Source organism: Strix uralensis, chromosome 8 (assembly GCF_047716275.1).
Source record: "Strix uralensis isolate ZFMK-TIS-50842 chromosome 8, bStrUra1, whole genome shotgun sequence".
NCBI classification, from domain to species: Eukaryota; Metazoa; Chordata; class Aves; order Strigiformes; family Strigidae; genus Strix; species Strix uralensis.
In genome coordinates this window covers 35,536,140-35,559,161 of record NC_133979.1, presented here as the reverse complement: position 1 = coordinate 35,559,161, position 23,022 = coordinate 35,536,140, and the positions used below count along the sequence as shown (strand labels likewise).

The 23,022-nt window shown below is 37.4% G+C and overlaps 1 protein-coding gene across 2 annotated transcripts in view; it reads left to right on the top strand.

Annotated features, from left to right (window-relative positions):
• The window catches only part of BRINP3 (BMP/retinoic acid inducible neural specific 3), a 225,150-nt gene extending 203,695 nt beyond the window's left edge, over positions 1-21,455 (top strand). For both annotated transcript variants that reach the window (XM_074877282.1, XM_074877281.1), the window contains one exon: positions 20,075-21,455. In XM_074877282.1, the coding sequence (XP_074733383.1) occupies positions 20,075-21,191 (1,117 nt within the window). In that variant the 3' untranslated portion in view covers positions 21,192-21,455. The remainder of the gene's footprint in view (positions 1-20,074) is intronic.
• The last annotated feature ends 1,567 nt before the right edge of the window (positions 21,456-23,022 follow it).

The window sequence follows — 23,022 nt, the reverse complement described above, 5'->3', positions numbered from 1 at the left end:
ATCACTGTTATATCAAATGTTCTGAAAACTTATTATACAGATGACTAATATATTCAACATGGCTCAATGCAGACTTGAATGGTCTGAAATTCTCTCTAAAACAGAGTGAGACATGGGAAATTCATGAGCCATTTTCAGTGTAAATGGATGAAGAACTGGTTGCAACAAAAGACAAATAAGTAAAAAATTACTCCCAGTGGATTCATAAAATACAGGGAAATCCTCGGTTTAGGAGCTGCCCCAAATGTTTGTACTTCTAAACTTTGGATGATTTATTTTCTTGTTCATTTTTTTGTTGTTGTTGCTGTTTTGTTTTAAGGTTGGTATTTGACGAGGAAAGGAAAGGGTATGAATGATGTAATGCAGTGATAGTTCTGAGTTCACTGTGATGTGACCTCATATGACCCTTAGAAGTAGCTTTGGGTCTCTGTCCTTGGTGGAGTGAGTATACTTTGGGGGCAGAAATTCTCATCTGTCAGTCATTTCTGAGAAAGATCTCTGCTCAAGGAGAAAAAGAATTCCAGCTATGTCTAATGTCTGAACTAGTCACTGACAAAAGAAGAACAAAATAATCTTTTATCCACCCCCTTCTATCCAATGTGACTACAACACACTGCTTCCACCCTCCCTCCACATAAGAAAGCTATTCCATAATTGCTCTGGTTCTAGAACTAGAATAAGGTATTTCTCAGCACAATGTAAATGATGTATTTTCCTCAATATTTGTCAAGTTTCCCTAGAAAAAAGTTCATAGATCATCTTTTGTTTATTAGTAATAAATGTCTCAGTGATATTTAGAGGAAAACCTGGTCACTCTTATGTGTAAGGTGTTCATAATTACCGCTGTGTTTAAATAAGATATTGTAACTCTGTACTCCAAAGGAATCATGTATAAATGAAAAACAAACAGAAATCTAAAAGTAATCAAGAACAAGATAAAAAAATCCTTTCCAGAATTACAAAGATGGTGATGTTCTACAGAAAAGTTTGAGAGTTTAGAAAATGTTGTTTTTCTTTCTGATGTAACACTGCTGAAGCTAGGCTTCTGCAGAGGGGTTTTACTTTTTTGTTCATCTGTTCATCACCTTGATTCCATTTTATCTCAAGTTCAGTGGCTCTGTTCCTAAACTGAAGTTCCCTGACTCTAAGTCATGATTCGTGCTTTAACAAAGGGCACGGGAATTAGCTACCCGAGGCATCCTGTCAGAATTCAGTCAGTCTTATTGCTTTCTGCCTTCTGTTCATGTACTTGAGAACTATACTTGACTTTAGGATTACCTGAAGCATAAATACCTTGATTTGGGGGTGGGACATTATGTCTTGGCATTACAGATGCTGCTTTTAAACTCATTCTAATGGGTTTATGTTTTACATGCTTAACTACATTAGCTGAATACAAGTTGGGTAAAAACCACAGCAATTTTTTCATGGTGCGCATTGTAAAAGACCAAAATATAAACTATATTAAACAGTTCAAAATTTAAAAGGCCTATAAAACAATTTCCTTGATAACCATGCTTAACTTCAGTAGGAAATTTAAAGTAATGTCAGTAGAAAGAATCAATCAAATTGCAGATCAGTATGTACCAAAAGCAATAACCCCCTTGGCAAACAGTCAAGGCTTTCTTCCACAGCAATCCTTTCCTCCTCTCTTTATAATGGTTACTTTTACCCTAATTATCTTCTTCATACTGAAGTTGGGGAATTGTTGTGTTCCTCAGCCTGAAGGATATAGTAGGATGCATTAGAGATTATGCCTTGGCACTTCAAGTTTTCTCACCTATCTCAACTATTTGATCCTGGGAAATTAAATGATCTTGGAATTCCCAAGAAATCTTTTATTTCTAGAGCTAAGTGTACAGATATTTCATTCAGGAGTTCAAGTGTCCATATGTGGACAGGTAGTCTATGCAGCAGTTCAGTCCTGTATGAAAAATAATAATTGAAATGGTTTCCATAGAAACTAAAAGCAGCCACTGGAAACTGCTAAATAGTATTAAAAGAATTCAGTCAAGTTATATTTGAGTAAATAAGGATCATTTGCAGCGTACTACTGTTTGCAAGGACAGGTGGTATTCTTAAATATTTTAAAAATTACATCCTTGAGCTGCAGCTTCTAGTCTGGCATGTGGTTTCTCACAGGGCTACAGGTTGGTATTAAAAATATTAGGACTATGTAAGTGGTTGTTCATGAATGTTCTGAAGTTAAAGGGGTCCTTTTTACCAACGTCATCATTAAATAGATTAAGAGAGTAATAAGCATTCAGATAATAGTAATGTTTGACAGAACTATATTGCAATAAGCAGCACTGATTGCAAAACTCCTGCCAGATATAAAGGCAACAATAATTTGCACTCCTTACATCATAGAGTTTGTCTTTCTATGAATGAGTGTTTGCCTGTTAAGAGTTAACTTCAAAATCAAACAAACAAGCAACTTCTGAGCAAGGTCAAATTTTCTTTAACTTTCTGGTAACGTCAATTCTAGCTGTAAGCAGCCTTGTGAAAAACACTGTATTATGTGTGGATTTGGGCTTCTCAGTCCATTTGCCAGCAGAGACTGATTGTGTTGCAGAAGCAATGTAATTACTCATCAAGGTGAGAGTGTGTTGGAGCTTACTTTCCTGCTTACTTTCCCAGTGACAGGCCCGCTTACCTTTGCTGTCAATCAAAAGCTCCACAAAATGGTAGTAGCTAGAGACCAGGGAAAAGGCATTAATGGACTGAACGAAAGTGCCATAGCAAGCAGGCTGAAAAAGATCCCACCAAAATCTCTCTGCCCCTGCAAATACTCCTTTAATATAAATGCTAAGTCACCTTATCCACCAAAATGCATGTAAAAGATACCTCCAAAACCCACGTATACAGATTGTATATTGGACAAACAGGAGAAATAATGGATTATATGTTTGCCTGAGAACATTAGGGATATTTTTATGGTTATTTCTTGTTATTCAGTGGTATTCACTGTGCACAGTAGGAAACCCTCTGCAGGACAGAGGGAATATTAAAGATCTAGACTTGTACTTTAGCTAGTGGCTCTGCAGTTATCCACCTCCAGTCCTGATCAACCCCTCACTACATCCCTGATGTTAACACATCCTACATCTTATTTCTACTCCTTTTGTCTATTTTGCACTTAGATTGGAAACCCTTCAAGGCAAATACTCTTGAGGCAAATTGGCATTTTCCATGTGGACGATGTCTTCAGGGTTTTTCTGCTGTCAGTTTTATTATAAATACAATAGAAAGTACAATAGCATTGTTAGACTGTTGAGAAGGACGGGTGGAATCCTTTTTGGGACATCTTGGCAGTGCTGTTACTCTAGTAATTAACTATTTAAAAATTATCACTATGAAATTCTTCATGTTTCATGACATGATTCACAGTCCTAAAGTTTAACCATCCTTTCTGATCTTAACTCATTAAAAGTGCAAAGATTTTGAACTACAGGAGTTGTACAGTTTTGTATGAAGTAAAAAAAATGAGCTATTTACTCTGTATATAGGTTCAAAGATGAATACATTCGGCATCTAAATACATCAAGCAAAAGACAGCAAGTTGCTGTACATGGTATTTCATTCTGTAATAACTGAGGACAGCATTGCACATTTCTGCAGCTTGTACATCAATCTCCCTTCAGGGAACTCTGCAGAAATAAGCAAGCTGATTGCATTTCAATACAATTTTCATATCAGAAACCTCATTTAAGAGAAGTACATTTTAACAGCTTGACATAAGCATGCAGTACACATGGTTCTCTGAAGTTTGGGGATGTGACCAGCAAGTTACACTACAATGATGCAGCATAGCTCTATTTTATTTTTTTTTAAGCCAGTCTTGTGCTTCTTTTTGTATGTGGGAAACCTATTATAATTTCCGTCCCCAGTAAAAAATTCAAATTTATCTTACTCTACCATTTATTTCCATTAATTAGAATCATCATTATTCCCCTGATGCCCTCATGACCCTTGTTCCCTTGGTTCAGCTGCAGCCCCTGAGAGTGGATTTAGGAGGACTTTTTTCAGGGTATTTTTGTAGCTTGTCCTCTCCCCCCGATGCCAGATGAAAGCATCTGGCCTTTCTAGAAGGGAGAGATAAACCTTTCAGAGCGCCTAGGGCGTTAAGGAGGAGTGTGCGCTTAGATATATATATACCCATATAGATATATATAGAAAGCATACTGGAGACCTTGTTAATGATAGAGTTCCTCCAGAGTCTTTCGTATCCCACAGTGCTCATAATCAAAGATATTCAAAATAACTATGTTAAGAATGCTAAATATGTCTTAAAACATATGTTGTTGTAGGCTCTGAAATGTTATATGTCACTTGTCAGAAGAATATATTCTTAAAGAGTTTGGGGTTTTTTCCCTACAAGGAAATCTTGTCTTCTCCAATCCACTTTTGGTTATTAATGTTAACTTTTAGAAATTCTTTCTGAAAGACAAGCTCCTTAAATTAATTCCTTCCAGTAGTAGCATGTTAGTTTCACTAAGGAGGAATTTAAAAGGGACTAAAATGTTTGTGGGTTTATTTTTTTAAACTCCCTTAAATAAAAATTGCAAGGTATTAAGGAAGCTGTTCTGCATTGGGAGATTTTCTTTCTACTCTTCAGTATTATGGTATATAAAAACATGTAATAATGAGGAGGGGATCAACTCAACAGAATAAGATTGAATACTTAGATAAATAGCATATCAGAAGTAATATTTTCTTTCTTTGCAACAAGAGTTGTCACTTCTTCAGAGTGTGATGTATGGTTGATTACCCTTCATACACTCTTCTCAGGGGGAGGGGATTTGCACACAGTCCCACTGCTGCACTCCAGCATCTGTGATTTACTTTAACAGCTAACATGCTGATGCAGAAAATAAAACTATGGACAAAACAGATTGCCCCAACCATATTTTCAAAGCAAATAAAGTGTCCAGAAAAAAAATAAATTAAAAAATGCAAAGTTCACTTATATATTTGTGAGTTATCCTAACAACTTTGAGTTTTTGAGAGAGTTACAAAGTATTGTACAGGAGTTAATGAACTCCAGAACAACTTCAGTGTTGGTACATATCACAATTACATATTTTCACGTGGTTCTGCCAGAAGAAACTCAGAGAGGTTACCAAGAGGTGTTACAAATCCTGGGTTCTGCCACCAACACCACAATCACCTGTAGCTCGTGTGGGTTATTCTAACCCGAGTGAGCTAGTTATACTGACAAGTGGAAAGTACAAAGGTTTCAGCATCTGCAAGAAGTATTATTATTCTGAACTACATATGTAGATCTTTTCTTCTCAGCAATCATTCGGTTGGTTGGGGAATAAAAATAGTTCTACAAGTTAAATTATTTAATCTTTGTGTAATTGTATATATTCCAGAAGAAATTTGCACAGCTCCCTAAGATGGGACTTCAGTTCCTCAGTCTCAGTTGTCTATACCCGTTTTCCTTGTTTAGAGATCCATGTGCAGAAGATTGTTCTTTTGTTGACCCAGTGTCGGCCTTTCTATCAACTTACACGTTGCATTTCAGACTGTGGGCTGGTTTGTTTGTTTAAGGAAGACAGAAGTGTCAGAAAAGATGAAATTGCTTGATATTTGCTTATAAACATTATTACTATACTGCATCTTAATTTATATTATATTCATGCAACATCTGATCATTTATATTAATACTTTCCCTATTTATGACCATTGCACAGGTGACATCTTATTACAAAACTTATCCATTATTAAGTGAAATACAACTTTTCTAGACAGCCTTTAATTTTCCTTCAGAAATGTAAGGGTGTCCTTACAATTTATTCAAACATATCATGGCAGAAAAACAAACCTCTCTTCTGTAACGTATTTTGTGCTTATATTAAAACTTTAAGGGTTTGCTCAAAATTACGGTTATTTTCAGTTATTATAACATGAAAGAAAAATGCACACTGATCTCAGAATCTTATTTTATTTTGTTTAATATCATGATAAGAGAGCTATGAATACAGAACTGTGTTTTGTATTCTTTAATTAAAACCATTACTCTTTACTGGGAGATTCTTGCTTTGGTGTAATACTTCTGATTTTACACAATGGAAGAAAATGACATATTGTTGCTGCTTATATTACAGTAGCATCTAGAGGCAACTAAATTTATAATCCAAATAGGCAAACAGTGGGAAAAAAATTAAGATCATTATCAAAGGAAAAGAGCAAGTGACTTGGTCCATAGTCATGGTCATACAGAAAGATTTTGAAGGAGCCAGGAATAGAATCCAGATTTTCTCTACCTCCATAATTATAGCTGTAACAAATTTTGCAGGAACAGAAACAGATTGGGTTTTTTTTGTTTTTGTTTTTTTTTTTTTTTTTTAATAATTTCAGTTATTTGTATCTGGGAATAAGGATGCCTAAAATAGCAATAGAGGTTCTGTCTCAAAACCAGTAGGAAAATAGGGAACTATAATGGTCTAGTATCAGCTTCACAGATGTAATCATGGACTTGCCTTTCTGCTACTGGCTGTTAATAAGGCTATGATTTTACTTGTAGTAATGAGGTTTAATTCCAGAAAATCATACTGATGGTTGATTTTTCTGGCACTAAATCTCTTTCCATATCCAAATTTACCCCTCACCATGATTAAAACTTAGGATGCTTTTGTCAGCACAGGTTTTTTGTATTTTTAGTATGGTTTAGAGCCACCCTGCCAATTACTCTTTCACATGTTTTTTTCATTATCCTACAAAATATTTGAAAGCTTTCAGCTCAGAAATTATATCCAGCCTCTGAACTTTCTATTTTACTCCTATTTTGAATAAAATACTTCAAGAACATGGATGCTGCTTCCTTCTACCCTAAGTACAACAGTAAAACATACAGTATTCTGTATGCATTTTTCAACAGTTTTTCTGATCTGATGCATTACATATGAAGACTTTTCAGTCAAAGCTACTTTTTATATTAATTCTAGAATTTCCACTGCAAAGCAGAGCTGCTGGTACATTTTGTTATTGTTGCAAATGCAGTTCATAGCTACATCTTAGACTATCTTTGAACTTGTGCCTTTGGCCTCAAGTTGTATGTTGACAAGGCTCCCTTCCTCCTACAGATTAAGTGTTTCAAAATAGCTTAATGCCAGCAATGCAAGCGATCCAATGAAGACCTGTCTTCATAATTATATTACAGTTGCTTCATAGATATATGTATTTTAAGATCCAAATACACCCTTAAATTAGTTAATTTAACATTTCCATCTTACATTATTCAGTGAAAGATATTTTAATTTCAAAATGCTATTTAATTTTTCTCCTGTTTTTCTAAACGAGAGGGTTCCTTCTTTTCAGTTCATTCATTGTTGCATCTATTTTAAGGGCAGCTGAACACAGAGCAAAGATCTTCGAGCGGCCATTGCTCAAGCTATATTAATGTGAACCTCTTTCAAAGCTAATAAATCCATCTGGGACTAAGGTTAGCAACAGTGCAGGGAGATAATCCGGGCAATCCCTAATATTGAGTTGTGGATGACCCATCATCAGAAGTGTTCAAGGCCAGGTTAAACGGGGCTTCAAGCAACCTGATCTAGTGGAAGGTGTCCCTGTCCATGGCAGACGGTTGGACTGGATGATCTTTAAAGGTCCCTTCCAACTTAAACCATTCTATGATTCTGTGACTGTGTACAGTTATGTATGTGGCATTATCATGCCCTTATTTTACCTATCTCTATAAAAGTAGAGGGCGTGTATGTCTACTTTCAGTTTGTCCAATTTTATAACACTTCCTCAGTTTTCCTTCACACAAAAAAAGGATGATTATGCTACAGTAAGCTTGGCTGTTATTTTTCTAATGCCTTAAAGGGGCATATACAATCTGACTGTCATTGAAACATCTAGATAAGCTTTTTATAACTTCATAATTTTTTTGTAATTATACTTTAATATACATCTGAAAAAGTGCATCTAAAATTCCAGAGTTAATGGATAATCTGTGGCCCACGATGAATGTTGCACTCATCTAATACTACAAACACAAGCAGATGCATACATAGATACATAACAGATGAGTGGCTTCAAGAAGTACACATGGGTTGGTTGGTTTCAGGTTTTTTGTTTGGTTGTCTTTTGTTGGTTTTTTTTGTTGCTTGGGGTTTTTTAGTTTGTTTGGTTGGTTTGTTTTGTGTGTGTGTGGCAAATTCTTCCTCCTGTACATGAAAACTCTTATTTTTCTTAATACCTCTGTTCCCTTTTATTCTGCTTTTGACACCATTAATTTGACTGGCATTTCCTTGGTCTCTGCTGCACCATCGATCAATATTTATTAAAAAGCTCTTAAAGCTTGTCTCTGATTTGAACCTCTTTAAATAAACAGCTGGTACTACAAAGCAGTTTGATTCCTATTTCAATATAACACAATGGTCATTATGATTATAGCTGTGTCAAAAATTTGTGGGTATGTTACCTTAAAATGGTTTTCCTATTAAAAAAACATTATGTGTGTGGTGGAAATGTTTCATACTAGAAAAACTTTGCTGTAAGAATTAAAAGGGTGCAACACTGATATAGCTAAAGCTACAAATCTTTGTAAATAAATTCATAACAGGCTAACTAGAAATATTCTCCATAATATTTAATATTTAATTTCAAAATATTTTTTAGTCTGGAATATCATGTACAGAATCATAGAAAGGTTTGGGTTGGAAAGGATCTTAAAGATCATCTAGTTCCAACCCCCTGTCATGTAACCCATGGCAGTTCTGTTCTATGAGGTGTGACAGGTTTATATCATTTAACACAGGGGTTTAATTCCTCTACTTCTGATAATACAAACAATGTCTGGACTGTAAAAGTGACATTCATTATTGGTTTTAAAATATAGAGTATAAGCCTTAAGAAGGGGGGGGTGGGCAACAGCTGCAGATTGGTGCACAAGGGCTGGAGAATCTGCAAAGATTCACCTTAAGTATGACTAACAGGGCAGAACAAGGTATTTTACTTCCATAAATCAATGTAGATTCAGTTTAGATTCTTACTAATCCCAGCAACCTAATCCCAGAATCAACCTCCTGGTTCATCCAGTCCCTTCCCTGTACTATAGCAACCATAGCCGGATGTCTTTAGTCACCCCATCCCCTTCTGTGCTGGAAGCAATTTTAATATATGGAAACAATATTTACGTAAAGATTTCGTAGTTAATTAATATCCTTTCTGTGTATGCTAACAGGGGATTTTTATCAAAGGCATCCCTCTAGGTAGAGGCTTTTCTTTCCCTTATATACATTTAGAAAATTATTATAGTCCTTCTCTATAGGATGCTTACCTTGTTTTCACTGTGGTCCATATAGCTAGCTTAGACCTTTAGATCAGCTTTAAAGTATCTGGCTAGGGTGGAGACCGCTGTGAAATTTTAAAATGTGAACTCAGAACAGATCCACTGCTCCTGTTTATCATCTTTTTGAGTCAGATTTGTAGCTGTTGTTGCGAGCCTCACTGGCATACCTGTAACATGAACCACAGTAAAATCATTTCAGGCGTGTTTATTTGAGCGGCGGTTATAGTATTGCTTTAATTTTGTGAGGCTGAATAAACTAAACCCGTTCATTCTTCTAATCACTCACTGGCCTTCTGGTGACTGTACAGTCAGTAGTTTTACCTTGATTCCCAGAAGAAAAATGCATTCCCATAAAGACCATTATCAAATTTAGTAGCAATTAATGTTCTTGTTATGAATCACAGCACAGAAACAAAGTGCTTGGAGTCTTATTTGTCCTTCCCAAGAGGTGATCCCCCAAGATCAAGAGTAGGACATTTTAGAGATGCCTGTGAGTGTATCTGGTGTTGATGTTGCTGTCTTATAGATTTATACTGGACTCAGTCTCCAAAGGAGGGAATAATAGGTAATGGGTATTTTACTGCCTATACACTTCTTGTTAAATTGTCTTCATTTTTTTACTTAGCATCTGCCTCACTGAGTACTCATCATCTGCTACTGAACCATCTGATGTACAACAGATGTTAAGCACTTAGTGAGGCAGAGAAGGAGGTAAAAGTGTCATATCATGATTAAATACTTGCTACAACTATTATATAGGGTGACCATACTGCTTTGTTCTTACATTTAATGTTACAGTGTATTGAACAAGAGCAAGCACATGTTTTGGGTTAAACTTGCATGTTCAAATGAAATACTTGATAAGTATAGATTACTCCTTGTAGTATACTTCTTATCAAATTATATAATGAATTACAGCTCCCTGGAAATTTCTTAGATTTTTTAAAAAACTTCATTTGTTTATTAACATTGAGTCATTGAAATCAACATTTTAAAAGCAGCACAAAGCTACGAAAGAAGTGCTAAGTCCAGGATGGACTTTCTATGAAAACATAAATATTATTGATTGTCCTGTTATTTGAAGACCTGTACTCTTTGTAAGAAATAGACCGTTAAGCCTCTGCTCTGACTTACGCAGAGTGGAACACTGAGCCAGATAACACATACAAAGTACATACTCCTACCCTTTAGTTAAGACCCTTAAACCGTCTGTCCAGTATTCTGAGGTTTCAATCTCATCTTTGACTGCAAAGAGTTTCTACTCACATGAACCACTTCTCTCGTGTGGATGAATATGTCCCTTCACCCCTACTTAATTTGTTTGATTATATACATGAATATACTTAGTTGTATTTCCACAAATTTTCTCAATTCTTAAAATTTACTGGGAAACAGATTGTTAACTAATTATGATTTAAGAACAGCTCCAGCTCCACCTTCTTATCTTCTTACCTTTTCCTACTATACTACAAGAAGATCAGGCTGCTGTTGCTGGATGATGAGACTCTTTTGTGGGTGAACCTTCTGTTGCATAGGATGTGCTAAGCAGTTGGTTACCGTGCTTTCAGCTAGAATACTTACAGGGTAAAGAAAGCCTGCCATAATCTCACATTTACACAAGCATAATAAAAAATAGGATAATCCTGTGGAAGTTAATGTATCAGTTAACATCAGCCAAGTTTCTGATGAGAATTGTCTTAATGAGAAATATAAATCTTAGTGTTTTGGTAGATGAAATAATTCTACATGAAGGTGCACTGCATTACCTCTTTATGAAATGCTTTCCAATTCTTGATTCTAAAGTGCATTTAAAATATGTTGCAATCTTTTCTTTTTTGCAATGAAATAGTTTCTCAAGTTGTGATTTCAAGTGTATGTTTCACCAAAAATAGCTTTTTATTATAGCTTATCACATAATTTTTCATGATGGTGAAGGCACAGATATTTCAGGCATCCCATTTTGCTTTGAAGCTCATTGAAGTAACTATGGAGATTCTTGCTACTTTCACGAGGTTTGGAATTCAGAAGTTCTATATCTCAATATTTGGAAAACTAACACATCAGACCAGTAAATATAATTTTCCAAATCAAACAACAATGTTTGCTGTGTCATTAAAAGAATAATTGGAGAGCTCTTTCAACCTCCCTCAGAAGCTAATTGTCTTAATTTATTTATTAACTTTTATAAACAAGAAGCAACTGCTCAAGATAAGCAGCCTTTGTCAGTAGTCCCCCATTAATACAATGAGAATAGAAATGATTAAATAAAACTGATTAAAGGTAAAAGAACGCTCGGAATGTGCACAGAACAATGTGGTGGGGAATGAAGTACCAAGAATTTATTACATCTGTAAAGAAGAATAAAAGTATAGTAAATTTTCAGCAAAGCCTCTTATTAACTTTAATGTGGACTTGAGGAGCTTAAAGTCAGAGATTCAGATTCTGTCCCTGTCAAAGTAAACAGGAGTTTTTCTCAGTGACTTCTGTAGACCTCACATATCAACCCAACTTTAAAAAAAAAAAAAAAAAAAAAAGTAGGAAAACACATTAAAGTCCTATGACAGAATTAATAAACATTTTTCTTTCTGGCATCAGACTAAGGAGTGGATCTTGAATATGTCCACCATATGAATAGAGTGAATAATGAAAGAATGGAATTAGGAGGGATATACTCAAGATTTCATAGAGTACTTAGACAACCAAGCACTAGTTCAGACAAATAACTTAGAAAATGAAAGAATAATTAGACTATTATAGTAGAAAAAGGAAATTAATCACAGAATCACTTAGGTTTTTTTCTTTAAGATCATTGAGTCCAACCGTAAACCTAACACTGCCAAGTCCACCACTAATCCATGTCCCTAAATGCCACGCCTACATGTCTTTTAAATACTTCCAGGGATGATGACTCAACCACTTCCCTGGGCAGCCTGTTCCAATGCTTGACAGCCCTTCCGGTGAAGAAATTTTTCCTAATATCCAATCTAAACCTCTCCTGGCACACACTTGAGGCTGTTTCCTCTCGTCCTATTACTTCTAACTTGGGAGAAGAGATGAACACCCACCTCACTACAACCTCCTTTCAGGCAGTTGTAGAGATCAATAAGGTCTCCCCTCAGCCTCCTTTTCTCCAGACCAGACAACCCCAATTCCCTCAGCTGCTCCTCACAGGAGTTGTGCTCTAGACCCTTCACCAGCTTCATTGCTCTTCATTGGACACATTCTAGAACCTCAATGTCTTTCTTGTAGTGAGGGACCCAAAACCGAACACAGTATTCAAGGTGTGGCCTCACCAGTGCTGAGTACAGGGGGACGATCCTTTCCCTGGTCCTGCTGGCCACACTATTCCTGACACAAGCCAGGATGCTCTTGGCCTCCTTGGCCACCTGGGCACACTGCTGGCTCATATTCAGCTGGCTGTCGACCAACACCCCCAAGTGCTTTTCCACCAGGCAGCTTTCCAGCCACGCTTCCCCAAGCTTGTAGTGTTGTGACCCAAGTGCAAGACCTAACACTGAGCCTTGTTGAACCTGATACAATTGACTGGGGAACACCACTTGTGACTGACCACCATCTGGATTTAACTCCATTCACCACAATTCTTTGGGCCCAGCCATCCAGCCAGTTTTTTACCCAGCAAAGAGTACATCCGTCCAAGCCATGAGCAGCCAGTTTCTTCAGGACAATGCTGTGGGAAATGGTGTTAAAGGCTTTAGTAAAGTCTAGGTAGACAACATCCACAGCTTTTCCCTCATCTACTAAGTGAGTCACCTTGGCACAGAAGGAGATCAGGCTAGTCAAGCAGGACCTGACTGGCCTGTAGTTCCCCTTGATGAATAGCGTCAACCAATAACTGACATTGGCTGTATCTTACATGAAGAAAATAATTACCTGGAAGAAAAGTGAGTTTATGTTTGTCTCACGCTAAGTGCACTGAGCTTCAAAAATGTTCCAACTCTCTGCCATTGTCTGGGAGCAATGGCAAAATTATCTAAGAGAAAAAAGAAATCTGGATCCCTTTAAAATCCAAAAAGTTATTTAAGCAATGTTTTGATTTCCTTGAACAATTTTTCATTTTAATGATATTTTCAGAACTACATAATATAGGAGTAATGACTGAATTGGAATGTCAGTCTTGTGTGAAGTTTTCTTGTAACCTTTGACTGAGGTCCTTGCTGAAGATATTATACAGCTCAGTGCTCATGATAAGTCTAGGTTGGTATCGTATAACGAGCTCAGGAACCGTATCAAAATCTTGGATGGCTTAAACATTATCCAGGAAGAGAGGTTCTTTTTTTCCCTAGGTATTAGAGATCCACCCTACCTCTACTGGCAACAGGCACCGAGGGAGGGCAACACCTTAAAATATGAAGTTGTAGAAGTTCATAAACATCTCTAAAGCAGTATAGTTATGTACTGATTTTAATACTTCCAAGAATATTGTTTGTAATTCTCTCAAAAACTCCACCTACGAGTAAAATGAAAACAGAATCATAGAATCATAAAATAATTTAGGTTGTAATAGAACTTTGTAAGTCATCTGCCCAAACGAGGGTCACCTTCAAAGGCTGGTCAGTGTTTTGGATCATCAAGCTTTTAAAACCTCCAATGATGGAGATTCCAGATCTCACTCATCAACTTCCCGCTGTGTTTGGCCATTCCTCACAATGAAGAATTTTTCCTTTTTTCTAATCAAAATTTCTTTGTACGCTGTTTCTTGTCCTTTTACTGTGCACCTTGAAAAAGTGTCTGGGCCCAACTTCTCTACATCGTTCCAGAAGGTATTTGGAGACAGCATTTCTATCCTTTAATCTTATGTTCTTCAACCTAAACAAACCCAGTTCCTTCAAGCTCTTTTCATGTGTTATGTGCTTCAGCCCTCTGAACTTCTTGGTGGCCCTTCACTGGACTTGCTCCAATCTGTTAATAATTCTTGCACGGATGATTTAAGTCCAGACACAATGTCCCAGATGTCATTTTGCAAGTACCTGGGGGAATATTTGCTGCCCTTGACCTCTTGGCTCTACTAAAGCAGTTGGTCTTCTTTGCCACAAGACATTAGTCCTAGCTCATGGTCAGCTGTTCAGCTTCATATCTGCTAGGATTACAGGTGCTTTCCTGTAAAGCTGTTTTCTGGGGGGTATACCCAGCCTGAACTGTTCAAAGGTGGTTCCAGGTGCAAGACTTTGCATTTTTCTGTCTTGGAACAGATCTTGTTAGATAAGAGCAAGGCAAAGAAGATACTAAATACATTCACCATTTCTGCTGCCAGATCTCCTTTCTCTTTCAGCAGCAGGCTTCTATTTTCCTCGATCTGGTTCTTCCTGAAAATGTACAAGTCCTCTTGTTATCGCTCACATTGCTCACTCATTTCAAAAGAGGCTGTGTTTTGAAGTTGCATGTCATTTAATCATTGTATGTGTAGGTCATATTTCTGTGGTCTTCCCAAGCAGCCTATCCCAACTTTCAACTTAGGTAGACTTCTTGGTATTTGAGATTAGACAGAAGTTCCCTGTGCATCCAGGTCAGCTTCCTGCTGTGTTTGTTCAAATTCCTGCACATCCAAATGGACTACTGTGCTATAAGGACAGCATTCTTGAGGATCAACCACATCACCTGGGCTGTTTTACCTTTTAAGGCAGCCTCACCTAGTACCCAACCTATTAATTTCCTGAACTAATTCCCAGATAAAGGCTGCTCTCCTGAAGACCAGGATAACTATTTTGTTATTTGCTTCCCTCACTTCCTTCAGGATTTTTGATTTGACCATCCTGCAGTCAGTGCAGCTTTCTGCCCTGCTCAGCTTTCACAACATCCGTGAGTTCTTCCCTATTTATGAGTAGCAGCTCCAGCAGAGCATCTTCCCTGTTCAGCTCCTTCAACACCTGCATAAAAAAATGCATTTCATTACTCTCCTGGATTGTTCGTGTCCTGCCATGCTACCCCACCACTAACGTCACTGCTGGAATGGTTGAAGTCCTCATGAAGTTCAGGACATGTGGTTGCTTCCTCCAGTTGGTTAAGGAAGGCTTCATCCACTTCCTTTTCTTGATCTGTTTTGTAGCAGATTCTGACCACAGTCCCCTTATTGCTGGCCTCTCATCTGATCCCAGCCCTTAAGATCCTGACCAGTTCATTGCTCATCCAATAGCAAAGTACTCCTTTGTGTGGAGTGCAGCTATCCCCCCTGCCCACTTGTTCTCACTAAAGAGTCTCTATTCATCCATCACAAGCACCCCAGACTAATCCCACCACAACTCTATGATCTCAATGAACTCATAGCAATGCAAGTGTGCCCATGCCTTCTGCCTGTTTCCCCCACTGTTTACATCTGCGTCCAAGCATTTGAGATGTGTCCCTAGTTGTACCACTTTCTGGTGGGAGTGTTTTTCCCTAGATGCTTTTTTCCCTAGATGCTTTTTCCCTAGCACACATTTTGACTCCAGCCCCAAGCTAACATTGCTTGAAGCCCTTCTCGCAGGGTCAGCAAGTCCGTTGTCTAAGATGTCACCAGCTATTTTCTTCTAAATCCCATCTTTCCCCAGCTGCCATCCATCCTCAAAGAGGATCCAGTGGCTGTAGAAGCCTAAGCCCTGCCTATCTGACCGCAGCAGCTGTTCAGCCAGGTGTTGACCTGCGGGAGGCATCTGCTTCTAACCAAGCCTTTCCTCTTGAGTGACGGGTCCAGAATTTTAAACAAGCTTTTATTTCTAGGAGAAAAATAAAGCTTTCAGAATGTGTGAATTTATCTAAATAAGGATGAGTGGCTTAAATAAAGTAGGTATTGCTGACATTTTATGTACTTTCACTTAATTTACTTAATTTACTTGAGTGAACACAATAAATTTACAGAGTAGCAGTATTCCTTAATGACAACTTTTAAAAAGTCAAGTAAGGAAGTTGATTTTGTTTTTTAAAAAAGAATTTATGTTCATAAACTCGTCAAAGACAAGCAAGTATAACTAGAACTTCTTAAAATCTCTCTGGTTAAAACAGGATAAAAAATCAAAATAAGGTAAGAAATATTAGAAGGTTATTATTTTGAACTATTTTTTGGAATAAGGAGAAAACCTCCTTCCCTCCTTGGTCTCCTTGTAACTGCTAATCACCAAAGATATAGTTGTTTTAGTAAGCTAAACACTGAGTTACGAACTGATAGTTAAGTTTTAGAAAGCAAACTTACTTAATTGTGCAGCTTTGTAATTTCAGGCAGACTTTTAGACTGCTTCTTCTATCCCTTAATAAGAAAAGAAGGAAGGTAGGCACATTAAAAATAAAAAGAACAAAAAGTGACATTAAAGATTTTGCCTCTCATAATAATGGAAACAGTAGATTAGATCATTAATAAGGAAAAAAAAAATGTTTTAACGACTGTGTGGCTGGAGAAGTGATTAACCCAAACCAAATCAACCCTTGCCACTATATTAATTTTGCTGGTTTAAGTAAGCTTATTCCAACAGTAGAAAATTTTCCTTTTCCAACAGTGCCATCTCCCTCACCAGTTCTCCCTCCTTCAGTCAGCTCCATGAACCAAGAGAATTCCTTCTTTGCTTTCCCAGCTCTCTTCTCTTCATCAACCTGCAGTAATGCCACAGTCTCCTTTTTTTCTTTGCCTGGTGCACCCTGCATTCCAGATACTTGTCCCATCTAACCATGCTCAGGTGTATCCACAGAGGCAGTAATCCTCTTCTTTTCCCAAAACCTCTTCTATATAAAAAAACTAATGTGCAGAACATTCTTTGACTAATTTCAATGCCAAATAATAAGCAGAATAATAAGTAGTGATACATATTTTAAAAATATGTAATCCTATCCACTAGATCTAAGAAGAAGAAAGGGTTGGTGAGACGTAACAGGGATCAAGTTAAAGCTGCACACTATATCTCCTTTATCTTATGAGGTGGGTTAACCTAAGCTGGCTGCCAGATGCCCACCCAGCTGCTCTCTCACTCATCCTCTTCAATAAGAGGGGAGGAGGAAATAAGATAAAAAAGCTGTGAGTCAAGAAAAAACCAGCTGCCTGGAACCAGCTGAAACTGTCTGGAACCAGCTGTGTCTGGTATGGGGCAGCCCTGGCCTCTTCTCACAGAGGGCATTCCTGTGCCTGCTCCTCTGCTGTCAAAACCTTTCCAGTGACACCTAATACACCTCACTAGAGCAATATTCACTCATTAAAATCTATCAGAAAGTATCTAAAATTAGGCTCCAAAAATTCATAGCAGGTGTGTAGTTCAAAGCTATCTGTGCTGAGCTCCAAGCCAGGATAAATTATGAATCTCCAAGCCATACAGAAATTTCTTGTCCATACTAACACAATGCCAAATCCAGGCTACTAGTTTCTGCTGAAAAACTAATGTAGCCATGTGGCTCTGGCTTTGGAGCTCAGGCACCATTAGCCGCCTTCTGACTAGAATATATCATGCAAACATATCCTCAGGTGCTACAAACTATGTAGCACGGATGTTTTGTGTGAGTGAGCCAAGCAGATTTAGTCTCTATGGGTGACACTTTGTGATACATGGGAAAACTTTACAGTAAGTCTTCAGATGTTTATCCTCTACTGAGATGAATTCAATACCACAGCTGTAAGCTCAGAGTTGGTCTACACAAAATGAGGTATTCTGGAAATGTACTCCTAATATATAACAAAACTTTAGAAAGGCATGGACTTCTGTTCACAAGAGAAGTGGAAGAGGATGCTAAAATTCACATTCACAAACCTGATAAAAATCAGCTGTTGAACACGTTTAGCCTTGATAGAGTAGCCATGTGGAACAAACTGGTAGTAACAGTACGAGCAGAAAACTTGGAGATTAAAAAGCAAATGGCTTATTCTGTTACCTGTCCAAGGTAAAAAATCAAAATACGGTACCAACTCTATGAAGGATATTGTGAAGTAAATGGCATAACACAAAGATATAAAGGAAAGTAGAAAAACCAGACCTTTATATCTTACATCCAGCAGCTTTTGGAACTCAGTATCAGTTCTTAAGTAAGCACAGAGAGCCATAAAGAGTTAGGAAAAAGCTGTAATGAGAGACCTTTGAAAGGTTAGTTTCACTCTTTTGGACAAGGATCCTCTCTGTTTTGATTGCTGTGATGCATCATAGGGCTAATAGCAATAAGATAGACCGTGTAAGACCTAGCCTGGCTGCAAGTTCATCCCATAATGGGAAACAGGGTCATAAGACACCTGAACTGCTGTTCCTGTGAGCTGCCAGGGCAAGCTCAGTAGGTACAGATTACTGTCAAAACAACTCAGACAAAGTACACAGGAACTTCCCATTCCACCTGGGAGAGCAGTAGCTTTAATGTTCTACTCGGTTTTGAAGTAACTTTTATATTGTGACATTGACCTTGCTTGTATAATGGACGTTATGATTTTTAATCAGGAAATGAAAGAATAAACTTGCCAAAATATTTTTGCTTAATGCTGACTTTCAAATAAGCACAAAGAAGAATGGTGTTAAGGCGGTCATGTCATGGATGTTATTATATTTACTTCTAGAAAATACTAATAGACTGTATGTATTTAAAAACAAATAAACAAAACAACCCCCACCCAAAAAAAGAGAAAGGAAAAAAAAATTAAACAGTCACCACCGTATATGATATAATTTTACTGATCTTTATTTTCATGTTTCTAAAGAAACAGACTTTAAGATGCCACAGATTTTTAGTTTTAGCATTTGTTTTATAGTCAGAAAAACAAACAAAAAAAATTAAGGTTTCTGAACTATTCAATGATTGAGACAAATTCACATGTGACTTAAAAAGTCAGCCAGCAGTAGATGAGCCTCTTGCATTTTCCCTTTGAAACAAAACAATGAAAAGAGAAGGAACCATACAACCATCGTCATTCATTGGCAACAATAGATCTGACTCTGCAGCAGTCAGAACATTTAAACTGTGCATTGCTAGGGTTAATAAGAACTGAAAATACAGACTATTGACTATTTCCATGTAACTCCGTTGCTCACGTTGTCCTGCTTTTACTGACTCTGCCTCAGCAGCCTAAACTGTAGGTTTCATGGTCTGTTTTCCCAGTGTGATGTAGCACATTAACTTCTGTTTCTAGTGAAACCAAAATGAGATGACAAGAAGAACATTAAAGTGATCTTTTAATTTCATCTCCAAAGATGAAAAGTAAACACAGCATGCTCATGCATGGCTTCCTGTAGGGATATTGTTGTGCTGGAATGCAGCTGAAGAATTAAGACTGAATCAATTTTAGTGGGGTGCAGGGTCCTATTTGCTATTCCAGGACAGCATTTGGCTCACTGTCTATAAACCAAAGCAGCTCCAGCCAGTAACAAGAAAGCTTGCGAGCTTACAAAAATCGTAATGAAATAGAGAGGTGGTACAGAGTTATACACACTTTGATACATACAAAGCACCTCTCTGATCAAATAGTATGAGGAAAAGTAATCTCAACTGCATAGGATTTCTAGATGTTAATCTGAAGACAATTACAGAAAAATGGCTCTTTGTCAGACTTCCTTGACAGACATACAGAGAGAGCAAATACATGAACCAAATGTTCCTGTTGTGCCTGTGAGTTTACAAGGAAACTTTTGTGATTTTGCACTGTTAAAAGGCAATTTATACATGTATTTATCTGACAGCAGATGCTGTCATCTGACTTTAGTGCCTTAATCTGCTACTAAAACCAGTTTTATTTTTCTCTTTCCAATAAAAAATAACAAGGTTGTATTTACTGTGTGCAGGTCTCTCTTTGTGTTAAAATAAGTTATTTTAACGTTGCAGATCTTCCAACTATTGGCTCAACCGTATCCAGTCCTTTCTCTACTGCAATGAAAATGGCCTCCTGGGAAGCTTTTCTGAAGAGACTCACACATGCACCTGCCCTAATGACCAGGTTGCCTGCCATGGGTTCCTTCCCTGCACGGTTGGAGATGGCTCTGCGTGCTTGAGCTGTGCTCCTGACAATCGCACCCGCTGTGGGAGCTGCAACGCTGGCTACATGCTGAGCCAAGGACTTTGCAAGCCCGAAGTGGCAGAATCGACAGAGCACTATATTGGGTTCGAGACTGACCTTCAGGACCTGGAAATGAAGTATTTATTGCAGAAGACAGACCGAAGAATTGAGGTCCATGCCATTTTCATCAGCAATGACATGCGCCTCAACAGTTGGTTTGACCCTTCTTGGCGCAAGCGGATGCTCCTTACTCTTAAGAGTAACAAGTACAAGTCTAGCCTTGTCCACATGATACTGGGCCTCTCTCTTCAAATTTGCCTAACTAAAAACAGCACCTTAGAGCCCGTTCTTGCTGTTTACATCAACCCTTTTGGGGGCAGCCACTCTGAGAGCTGGTTTATGCCTGTGAATGAAAATAATTTCCCAGACTGGGAACGGACTAAACTAGACTTACCCCTTCAGTGTTATAACTGGACGCTGACTCTGGGCAACAAGTGGAAGACATTTTTTGAAACTGTACACATCTATTTGAGGAGCCGAATAAAGTCAAATGGTCCAAATGGCAACGAGAGCATCTACTATGAACCCCTGGAATTTATTGATCCCTCAAGAAATCTGGGCTACATGAAAATCAATAACATCCAAGTGTTTGGCTACAGCATGCACTTTGACCCAGAAGCAATTCGAGACTTGATTTTACAGCTGGACTACCCCTATACTCAGGGATCACAGGACTCAGCACTTTTGCAGTTGTTAGAGATACGGGATCGTGTAAATAAACTCTCTCCACCTGGTCAACGTCGTCTAGACCTCTTCTCTTGCTTGCTCCGTCATAGACTCAAACTGTCTACCAGTGAAGTGGTGAGGATTCAATCTGCTTTGCAGGCCTTTAATGCCAAATTGCCAAACACAGTGGATTATGACACAACCAAATTATGTAGTTAACCATAAATGTGAAGCACAACGCAAAACCTTGAAGGAGTTTTTACAGTGCTTTTGTGGAACAGTTTATGTTTGGAAGAGTAAATTTAAATTGTCTTTTCAATATCTGTCTTATATCAGTCAATACTGTTGGATGGCAATTTACACACATGAACTTGCTGACAATGAATATATTATACCTGCAGTTTTGGTTTATGAATGAAATAAATACTGACACCAGTCTAGAAGACATTCTACTTTTTACAATAAATTTCATTTGTAATTTTATATGTTCCGTGGCAATGCTTTTGTGCATTACATCCTCTAGAGGGAACATAGAAGGATACCAATAAAATTTTGTAGCTGAACAGTTATTAAAAAGAAATGCTGTGGGATTCTTTTTTCTTACACAAAAGTACTAACCTTGATACACTTTTGTGTGTGTTGAACACAGGAGGTGTAGGTAAAGAGGAGATAGTGACTCAAGGTTTTAACAGAAACAGTCAAAGCCATAGAATATTTTCTTCTTAGGATGTGGATCTAAATGTTCATGCTGAGCTGAAGTGACAACTGTAGTGATGCTTTACTTGCTACACCTGAGACTTTTCTAAGGCATGCCCTTTTCAAGGTGCTTAACATGACATGCAGACTCCCGGAGTGGTAATATTCAGTGTTTTAGGATGGACAGGAGGTTAGTATTGTGAGATGCACAGTAATGAAAGATTGCATCAGCTGAACAGGAGACAGGTGAGAGGCTGGTTTTGCAACTGATATTACTCACGTTACAGAAGAAACAACCTTTTCCAGCCAAATCGCTTTTTGAAAGTCTACCTAATCCTTTGCTTTGCATAGTTATAGAAAGAATTAAGCAATGTATACATTACCTCCTCCCAAATACACACATTATAATATTTATCTAGAATCATCTGTTTTGAACTATTTACCTAAATACCATCCATGCTGATTAGATTCAAATTAATTTAAAAAATTTCCGTGACAATGCAACTGTTTAATATCTGGATTTTTTTTTTTTTTATTGGTACAGATAATAGCCTTTCAGTGCAAGATTTTTCAGTTTTAGAAAATATACCCTTTTACAGATACATGACAGCAATTGAAATCTAGTTTATAAAGCTGAAACTGCAAATAAATATGTCATTATCAATTAATGAAATTAATTAAATATGCATGACTCTGGATCAGAATTAGGTTCTTTGGTATATTACACATTCCAGCAGAAAAAGTACATCTAAGATGGCATAACTTGGGACTCTCAAGAAGGTTTTGTTGCCAATTGCAAGAGAATAGAACAGATGCCTGGGCTGTCAAAAATCCTTGAGAGTAAATGCAGTGTAAAGTGAAGGAAATTGATACGAAGTCTTTTAGTAGCACCTCCTTACGTTAAATCTGAATCTGCGTCATTGATGTAAAAGCCAACTCTTTTTTTAAAATGGGAAAGATTTACATATAAAACTACCATTTGGTGTGCAAGCACAACAAGAAAAAATTCATATTTAATTCATACACATTTTTAATTCAACTAGACTTCAATTAATTTCAATTAAATTCAATTTTATTAATTTCAATTTAATTATATTATAATTTAATTCTGAATTTAAGGTACACTCCTCATTTCGTTTCCAGCTAGGCCACAGCAGCACAAGAAATGCAGTTCTTCATAAATATATGTAAGCAAAATAAAATGCAAGGTGAGAAACTTCAGAAAGCCTACTGCCAAGGGAAATCTCTTTGGTAGCGATTCCTGTCTCTCCTGATTTCACCAAATGTTTATAAGGATTACTATTTCACCACCACACATTCAGATAATTCCTCAGACCTGCTATACTTAGAAGCC